The sequence below is a fragment of the Engraulis encrasicolus genome, chromosome 11, assembly GCF_034702125.1.
Source record: "Engraulis encrasicolus isolate BLACKSEA-1 chromosome 11, IST_EnEncr_1.0, whole genome shotgun sequence".
In the NCBI taxonomy this organism is placed as follows: Eukaryota; Metazoa; Chordata; class Actinopteri; order Clupeiformes; family Engraulidae; genus Engraulis; species Engraulis encrasicolus.
The window spans coordinates 20,825,705-20,835,704 of NC_085867.1; the positions used below are offsets into that span (position 1 = coordinate 20,825,705).

Below are 10,000 nucleotides of genomic sequence, written 5' to 3' on the forward strand. Positions count from 1 at the left end.
CACCTCCTCCCAAACACAAGGCGGCAGACAAGCCCGAGAAGGCGGACAAGCAGTCCAAGCGGCCCGCCGTCACGCCCTTCCACCACCGCGCCTGCGCCAGCCAGGAGGCCCCCTGCCCCGAGCACGAGGCCCAGCAAGGAGGCGGCGTGCTGGGCTTGGTGCCGCTGGAGCCGCCCCTGGAAGCCATGCCCCCGGAGTGCAAGTACCCTCCCAAGCCCCTGTCGTCGTCCTCTGCCATGCAGAAGGCGGCGCTAGCCGAGTCCCTGATGCACTCCCCGGTCTCCCCCTTGCCCCCCACCCTCAGCCCCCACCCGCGGGGGCAGCAGGACCCCGAGGCCCTGGACGTGCCCTCCAACATGCCGCCGCAGTGCCACGAGGTGGGGCACCTGGGTGGTCATGGAGAGGGCATGGAGGTGAGCGAGACGGGGCTGTACGTGTCCCCGCTGAGCTCCAGGGAAGTGAGGGGAGGTGGGGTCTGGTGGAGGGGCTACAAGACGCCCTGCCTGGAGAGGAGCGAGTTCAGGCCGCCGGAGCTGCCCTGCCCCGAGAGGGTGGAGAGCAAGACGGATGCGGCGTCGGAAGGGGTGGCACTGAAGAGGTGAGAGAGAGAAAGGCACACACAGATGTATGCTCATTGGCACAGCGACATACGCACACACACACACACACACACACACACACACACACACACACACACACACACACACACACACACACACACACACACACACACACACACACACACACACACACACACACACACACACACACACACATCTCTCTCTCTCACACACACACACACACACACACACACACCTTACAAACGCTCTGTTTCCCTGACACTTTCTCTCATTCTCACCCTCCTCAGCTCCTTCACTCTCGTTTAATATTTGCAGTTAATATTTGCTCGATTAACATTTTAAAAGTGTTTGCACTGCACATTGTACAAGGCGACAGTTCTAATTTTCAGATTGAATAAGGTCGGTAATGTGTTCCTTGGTGTAAGACGTACTTCAGCTATTTAGTTATATCGTTGTATAGACAAGGCAACAAAATGAACAAGCATGAATAGTGTGGCAATGGTAATTGAGGTGATTCATCCTTGTTATAGTTTAGAGAGTGAACATCCTCAGTTAACGTGATAACTTCTATTCGAGTCTGACTGCTCAGTGCTCATAAAGAAATAAAGAAACTTAAAGAAATGTACTGTATTGTTTTGTTGATATCGTAAGTGAGATGAATGACTTGACTTCATATTATGACAGTAATGGTCAAAATGGATCTAGATTTATAGTCTTTAAATAAAAATGCCCTGACTTTATGACACATATATTTAGCCTGTTACATTATTCTACTTTGTAGTTGGGACATTGTGTTATACAACACAACACGTTTTATCTGTTTATTGATTGAGTTTTTTAGTACTGTACTGTCTGTGGACATGAATGTGTTGTGTGGCCTAAGTGTTAGTACAATGTAGATTTCTGTTTTTTGTGGTGACATACTCTAAGTGGTGTCTTACTGTAGCTTAGCTACAGAAGCTAACCTTTACCTCAGATCTGCCTCTTCTGGTTCACGGGACTCACTAGTTTGACGCCGTGTCGGCCAGGATGGGCGGGATTTGGGTTGTGCGGATGGCCCGGATTTCGGTTGTACGTACTCGTGGATTTTGGAGCTCGTGCACAGCTGTAGTGCTGGGTGGTTCTGGTTCACCCCGGTCCACCTCACCTCATTTGACCTATCTGTTTAAAGTCAGGCAAAAAAAACCCACAGCAAATACTGAATATATTTATCAAATGTGTTACCCATGAGTGTTTCACCATTGTTACAATGACTCCCCCTTGTACATTTTAATTTATGACCCGTCAGTTGACAAAAAAACAGCACATAAAGAAAACGCGGCAAGTATTGAATGTGTTTATCAAACTGGTCATCTCACATGCTGACGTCAGAGTTGCTGAACTGAATCATCGTACTGCCGTGTAGGTGGCACTATGGGAGTATGAAAATGGTTCTCTTCTTGTCTAGAGCATCTCATTTCATGGCTCCCAGTGATCCCCTCATACTATACGCTTGCAATAGCTCAGCTCCACAACATAAGAACACAGTACACAGTGGGACTATTAAAACTTAACGTCATGCACTCTGGCTACACCACCCTTCACCGTTCCTTCTATTCGTTTTTTTGCTTTCCTTTGGTCTCTAATGCTTTGGCACTTGTCTTTTTTTATCTCTTGTCTTTTCTCCTCTCTTCTCCTCCCTCCCCCATCTCATTTCCTTTCCTTTCCTTTCCTTTCCTTTCCTTTCCTTTCCTTTCCTTTCCTTTCCTTTCCTTTCCTTTCCTTTCCTTTCCTTTCCCTCCTCACATCTCCTCTCCTCTCCTCTCCTCTCCTCCTCTCCTCTCCTACTCCAGGTTGTTTACTCAGCCCCAGAAGCGTTTCAAGGTGTGTGAAGAGCGTGTAAAGGAACATGTGAGCACGCTGGGCCTGCTACACCATCCCAGCGTAGAGACGCTTGGCGACCCCGCCGATGACCCCTACGACTTCAAGGAGGGCGACATCGAGTACACCTTCCCCACCACCAAGAGGCTCAAGGGTCAAGGTCGCGACCCCGGCCGCAAAAGCAAGGTCTGGATCGGACACTCGCCACTGTGTGACTTTGCTGCCTCATGCTTTTAAATAGAAATAATACTTTTAATATGTTTTTATATTTTTGGGGGGTTTTATAGACATGACTGGAGATTAGCTGTAGAGAGATATGGGGTAGGGCTGGGAAATGACCCAGGCCAGATTTGAACCTGGATCCCCACGGGCATTGAACTTATTCACTTTCTTTGGACGCGGGATTAGAACCTGCAACCTGCTGCCTCACATTTGCTCATATGCTAAATCATTACTGTTTTTTTTCTGTAGCACTACATGTTATATGTTTATTTAATTTTTTTAATGACTGTAGTGTAGATGGAATTATTTAAAGCTGCCTCTGCATGATTATTGAATGCGTCTGAATGCTACTCTGCATGCATGAAACATTCAGCTGACTTGTGTATTTATCATGTATCTAACCCAGAGGCGTCTTGGCTCAAGTTCAAGTGTACATCTCAATAGCATCTCAGTACATCTCAATAGCACATGCTCAACAGGAGCTCAAATCAAATACTTATAGATACCAATAGTGCCACGCTGTGCTCGTTGAAGCCAAGTAACTGAATCACAATGCATTATTAAGTTCACATTGATTCAAGGAAGTTTTTTCAAAGCTCCCACCGACTGCTCGGAGATGTAGTGGAGTCAGTTATTTGATTGGGTAGGAATGCAATGCAATTTTAGCTTGCAGTAACAAGACGCCACATCTGGAGTATGTTGTCATCTGTCATCATCATGACAGTTGAAGCATGTCCTGTTGAGACTGCGTTTGATTGATTCCTCCTAGCTAGGCTCCCACATTCCGATTGGCTCCTGGATACCTTATCACCACCTGATTGGCTCTTGGATACCTTATCAATTTCTTATTGGCTATTGGTTGACTAAAATGACTGTTGATAGGCTCTCTGCTGGATGAAAACCATCTGATTGGCCCTTGGGTTTCTAATCACCATCTGATTGTTCTTGCTCAGCTGACCACTGCATGATTGGTTGACCATTGTGTTGATTCTTACACATGATTGGTTCTTCGTTTGACTACTGTTTAATTGGCTCTTGGTTTTTTTAGGGAGAGGAGATGAACGGTAACGGAGCAGTGCCTGATGGGAAGGATGCCATGTCCATCTTCAGCAGTGCTCCCAAATCAGGTAAGCAGAGTCCCCCAGAGCCATCCCCCTAATCAGCTGAGGTCATACTGTAGGAGATACTGTGACGAAAACCAGTTGGCGTCGTAAACCAGTAGTTCCCAACCTTTTCCAAGTTCACACTCAAATAAGTAGTCAACAGCAACACAAACAAATTTATTTTGGTTCTTAGAAAATCAGTTCAAGGAAAATCAGTTCTAGTGGTACTAGTACCGAAACGTCGTTTATTAAAGAAAGAACAGCGAAATGGTCAGTGTGCGGGAGTTTCTTTGAACTAGTGATGCAATAAAGGAAAGAAACTTCATCCATGTAAGTGGTATACGGCAGTGATTCTCAAACTGTGGGCCAGGGCCTGAAGGTATTCCAAATTAACTCATTGGTATTCCTTGAACTGATTTTCTAAGAACCAAAATAAATTTGTTTGTGTTGCTGTTGACTACTTATTTGAGTGTGAACTTGGAAAAGGTTGGGAACTACTGGTTTACGACGCCAACTGGTTTTCGCCACAGTATCTCCTACAGTATGACCTCAGCTGACTAGAATGGTACTAGTACCGAAACGTCGTTTATTAAAGAAAGAACAGCGAAATGGTCAGTTTGCGGGAGTTTCTTTGAACTATTGCTGAGTGACCCATGGTGCCATCTCCGACGCACCTGCCAGCTGAGGTGTGCGAAAAAAGCCGAAGTTCAACTTTATTGCTTCACGAAATATCGAATAGTCCCAACTTCTGTACTGTTCACCTGCAATAAATATAGTACAAGTAAACAAAGACACCAGGTAATTTGTGGTTTGTTTGCCAAATGTTTTCTGTGTGCCCTTTCTATGTCTGCAGAGGCCACGAAACAGAGCACTTCATCAATTTAAGCTAACTCTGGGCTGGAATTAACTAAAGACACGAGTGTTAAATAACATGTGCTTATACCCATTTATTACAATCTCCTCATGGCCTTGGCTGAACAGATGGTCACTCACATTCATCCACCTTTTCCCTCTCTTTTTCCTTCCTTTCTCTCCGCTCTCTCAGACGAGTCGGCCCAAGACGACGCGGCGGCGAAGGCCAACGCTCCGCTCACCAGGGAGACGGACCTGGTGGTGCTCTATTCCGACCTGGAGAACATCTTCGACGAGGAGGACGACGAGCACGGGGTGAGGAGGATGGATGGAGGATGATGGCAAGCGATGGAGAGAGAGAGAGGAAGAGAGGAAGGAATTGAGAGAGGGATGGAAGAAGATAGCCAGATATGGAGGGAGGAGGGTGATAGAGAAAGTGATTGACTGAGAATGTGTTGATTGGGAGAGGGGGTCAGTGAGTGAGTAAGTGAGTGGAGGTTAGGGAGCAGTCAGTCATAAAGTCAACCAGTGTGTGAAGGTCTAGTGTACTGTGAGTGAGTGAGTGAGTGAGTGAGTGAGTGAGTGAGTGAGTGAGTGAGTGAGTGAGTGAGTGAGTGAGTGAGTGAGTGAGTGAGTGAGTGAGTGAGTGAGTGAGTGAGTGAGTGAGTGAGTGAGTGAGTGAGTGAGTGACTGTGTGACTGTGTGACTGAGTGTGAGGGTGCAAGAAAGTGCCTGTGCATCTGAGTGACGGAGGAAGCCAGAGAGTGAGTCAGTCCCTGCGTATGTGTGCGAGTTATTGAGATGGTAAGCAAGCCGGTAAGGCAATAATGAGTGATAACTAGATTCCGGCTTTTACTGAGTCATCACCAAAATGTTAGCACAGACAAACAGACTATTTTCTACCCCTTAATTCACAATAAACAAAGTGCCTTGAACAATTGTTAAACAATCTGTCAAAGTGCCCAAGGTCTACTGGAAATGCTTTGGCATTAAACACGTCAGAAGAATGCTGTTAGAGCACTGAACAGTGCTTGATACCTCGCAGAAATTGCTGTGAAGATGATAAATCGAGAATGAGAAAAAGCCTTCAGCAATTTAGATGTTTTTTTTTTCATCTTGAAATTTCTTCTATCATTTACAGCAGAGAAAGCTGTCACCTGCCTGCATTTAGAGGCAATAGCATACGGATGTAGCGTTGCTAGAAAATATTATTTCCATATCCTTTGGCTGATTCACTAATAATTGAATCATAATGATGTAAAAACGTCTTCAGTATTGTCCCTGTCATAAAGTATTATATGGCGCCTTGAAGCCAGGGCGGTTTTACGACAGCTCATATTAGCTCTCACTGGAAGTCATAAATTACTTTATGGCCTCTCGTTTCAAGCAGTCGGAAATGCACAGCTAACGTCACAGACCACTGGCTTGGGCTTTTGTGCCGAAATCGATGAGCTAAACGTAAATCTTCCCATGATGCTCTCTCTGTTGTCTAGGCCACTCACCACAGCCAGCACTCGTCGAGGGCCGCGGTGCCGGGCTCGGAGGACCGCCCCCTGGGGAAAGAAGGAAGAGTCGCAGTGCCCTACCCTTCAAGTGAGTTCACTACATACAACACTGTAAAACATTGCCAGCTAGTTGAAATTTAAAAAGTAAGTTTCCCTGCTACCTTAAGTTTGTAAGTTAACTCAACTTGAGACTTTGATTTCCGAGTTAACACAAATATAAGGCAGCAGGGCAACTTGTTTTTTTTTAGTTTAACTGTCTTGCAATGTTTTTCAGTGAAGGCTTGAGTTTCAATTTGACCACGTCTCCATGGCTATTTATGTATCCCACTCTCATCCGTCTTTGATATGCTTAGAAGTAACAAATGTGTTACCAGGTTGGTGGTGTGACACACTTGGGTGGGAAATTAGTTTAAAATGGACATTGTAAGTAGGGATGCAAACGATTAATCGATTAATCGACTTTAATCAATCCATGCATTAATCGATTAAAAAACATTAATCGCCAGTTCAACTGAGACCCAGGTGAAATGGGCATGTGAAGAGTGTGTGTGAAGAGGGGTATGAATAATGGGAATATTTAAATCACCTTTGGATTAAAGAATTGAAATAGAATTCATAAAAATGTGGTATCTTATCTCAATTTTTAATTATTATTTTTAGATTTAATAGTTTTTTTCCGAGACGCATTGAGATTTCGGGGGAAATCGCCGCTTATCAATTAATCGTAAGTCGATCGATAAGGCTATCAACTAATGATTAATGAATTAATCGATAATTTGCATCCCTAATTGTAAGTAAGTTTACTCACTCAAACCAAAAGAGTCAAATCAGGTTTGATTAGTGGAAATTAGTCTATTTGCACCAGGGATAATGTCTTTGTCCCTGAGTAAAGTCTCATTTTTAGTCTGACAGCAATAGAAACGGGTGATAATGAAATCAAAGGCTAATCAAATTGTGTTTTGTTTTGTGTATTTTCTTCATATTATAGCGTGGTTCCGCTGTGAAACAAGTAAAAGACTAGACAAGAGAGAGAGACTGATAAGAGACTGGCAACTGACTGAAGGAATCGATCTACGTAGCAATGGCAGAGCTTTTATCATCTCTTCCTTGTGTTTTCCTTTGTCATTCTGTCTGTCTCATTTCCTTCATCATTCTGCTCTTTTATCTATCTCCTTCTCTCCCTGCCCCTTCTCTCTCTGCCATGCTCCCTCCTTCCTTCTCTCCAACATCCTTACATTCTCTCTTCATCTCTCTCTTCAAACCTTCCTGTTGTCTCTCTTTTCATCACTCATTCTCTCTTGCTTTCTTTCTCCTCCTCCCACCCTACCTCTCCCCTCTCCCCTCTTCCCTCTCCCCTCTCCTCTTCTCCCCTCTCCCCTCTCCTGCCTCTCTCCTCCCCCCATCCTCCCTCTCTCCTCCCCCCATCCTCTCTCCCCTCTCCTGCCTCTCTCCTCTTCTCCCCTCTCCCCTCTCCCCTCTCTCCTCTCCCCTCTTCCCCATCTCTCCTCTCTCTCTCCTCCCCCCATCCTCTCTCTCTCCTCCCCCCATCCTCTCTCTCTCCATTCAGCAGTAGCAGACCTCCAGCGCATGTTCCCCACGCCGCCCTCGCTGGAGCAGCACCCGGCCTTCTCGCCCATCATGAGCTACCGGGACATCCCCAGCCAGGAGCCGCCGCCGCCCTCCACCGCCCTGGACCACCCGCTGGGGGGCGTGCTGGGCGCCTCCACGCAGCTGCCCGACTTCCGCATGGAGGTGGAGGAGTGTCCCGCCAGCCCACGCCCCGAGGAACTACGGGTGAGGCATCATAGGGCCTTTACTAAAGAGGGCATACTGTACGGGAGACTCAGTGCAGAGAACATGTAGGCTAGTCATAGGGACATGGTGGCATGTTTCCATCCAGTCTATAAGTCTATCACTAGGAGGGTATGCAAGCACACGGGTACTTATATAAGTACATTATAGTATGTACGTAAGTATTTAAGTATAGTCACTTTGCCCTATGACAGCATGCCACTCATAGAGCATGAGTAAGGGGGTACTCATGGTATGATTAAAAGGCTTAGGGGTTTGGAAATACTGGGCAAGGGTGGGGCTCATTTACACATACCCGGGTATTTTGTTAAACGAAGACCCTTTCTACATTTCTGCCCACCCCCTTGCAGGACTTCTCGTATGTGTACCGTGCCCCCCCTATCCAGCCAGTGGTGGGCTGCTCCATGTTCGCCCCGCTGCGCTCCCTCCCCAGCCAGTGCCTGCCCCCACTCAAGCTGCCCGACAGCTGCTACTACCGGCCGTCCTGGACCCTGCTGCCCAAGATGGAGCACTACAGCCTCCACGGCACCGGCGCACCCTTCCTCCGGGACGGATATGCGTAAGTATACATACATACAGGCACTATTATGCACAGACGTACACACACACATGCAGACACACACACTGTAGCCTCCCTACTACGTCGGCACCCTTCATCCAGGAATGATATGTGCAGTCGGGGCAGCCGTGGCCTAATGGAGTGTTGCAGCTTCAAAACCCACCCCTCCATACTCCATGGCTGAGGTGCCCTTGAGCAAGACACCTAACCTCATACTGCTCTAGGAACTGTACCCAATACCCTGTAAATAACTGTGAGTCGTTTTCTGCAAACTATGTGTAATGCAGTGTGGAAGTACGCACACATGTGAATGCACGTGCACACACACCAGTACACTACAACCTATCTACGCACCTACTGTATTGTGAATGACTGTGCAGCGTTCCCCTTGGTGAATAAGTGTACTGTGCTGTAGCATCTTGTGTTTGCGCAGTAGCACATGCACAATATGAAGAGTATGACTACAATGTGTTCACTGTCAGATGAGCTGTGCTGTGTGGCTTATTAATTGTGCTAAAGTGTGTTGTGTCTGTGTGCTGTTACGTGTCAAGCAAGAACGCCATGCTGGATCAGGACTGTCTCCAGATGAGCTGTACTCTGTGGTGGACCATGCTCTTATTAACTGTGCTCTTCTGTCACGTGTCTGTCCAGTAACGTGCCGAGTGTGAACACCATGCTGGAGCAGGACTACGGCCAGATGAGCGTGGTGAGCGCCGCCTCCGTGGGCACGACCGGCGGAGGGATACAACCCTCCCCTTCGCCCGCCACGCCCCGCTTCTCCGTGCCCACCCCCCGCACCCCCAGAACCCCGCGCGGAGGCCTGGGCAACGCCAGCGGCCAGGGCTCCGTCAAACAGGAGGGGGTGCCCACGGGAGGGGGCACGGAACTCAGCTCGCCGGCCTCCACGCCAGCCTCCGCCAGCCTGCCCCTCAGCTCCGTACGTTTCCCTTCATTTAGAAAAAAAACCTTTCAGTTAAACTTTATTTTAATTGTTCACTATTACAGTGGATATACCACATTAGGTACAGTGTAATAACCAGTGTAACAATATTTAATACCATGTAATACCAGGGTAGCATCATGTACCAATTCTGTACTCACCGTACATCTAGGGTTAGGGTTGGTACATGGTATTACACTGGTAGTACATGGCATTAGATATTGTTACACTGGTTATTACACTGTTCCCACTGAAAAAGTGAACCATTAAAATAAAGCATTACCTAACTTACTCATGCTCAACGGTCCAGGTTCTTTTTAGACAGTTTGAGGCTTCATATTTCTTCCACAGTAACAGCATGGCATTCATTCATAAACGGATTAACATTAGGCAATACCGTGCAAGGTCTACATGTTATCTACAGTTTATACATGCGGGGTATTAGTAACATTAGGCAATAACATCAAACGTTTACTGTATATCTTATCTACAGTTTACTAGGGCTGTAACGATATTGATACACAGAGTCACGATACTGTCAAAGTTTCATTACCCATTAGTCCAGA

At 46.8% G+C, this 10,000-nt stretch overlaps 1 protein-coding gene across 2 annotated transcripts in view; it reads left to right on the forward strand.

Annotated features, from left to right (window-relative positions):
* LOC134458075 (mediator of RNA polymerase II transcription subunit 13-like) overlaps positions 1-10,000 on the forward strand; it is a 188,321-nt gene that overhangs the window by 153,776 nt on the left and 24,545 nt on the right. Inside the window, exons 10-17 of one of the 2 annotated variants that reach the window (XM_063210182.1) lie at positions 1-598; positions 2,414-2,627; positions 3,712-3,790; positions 4,812-4,933; positions 6,112-6,211; positions 7,691-7,917; positions 8,286-8,494; positions 9,146-9,431. The exon at positions 1-598 is cut by the window's left edge and continues 221 nt beyond it. In XM_063210182.1, coding sequence (XP_063066252.1) covers positions 1-598; positions 2,414-2,627; positions 3,712-3,790; positions 4,812-4,933; positions 6,112-6,211; positions 7,691-7,917; positions 8,286-8,494; positions 9,146-9,431 — 1,835 coding nt within the window. The remainder of the gene's footprint in view (positions 599-2,413; positions 2,628-3,711; positions 3,791-4,811; positions 4,934-6,111; positions 6,212-7,690; positions 7,918-8,285; positions 8,495-9,145; positions 9,432-10,000) is intronic. The other variant, XM_063210183.1, reaches the window with a different exon arrangement.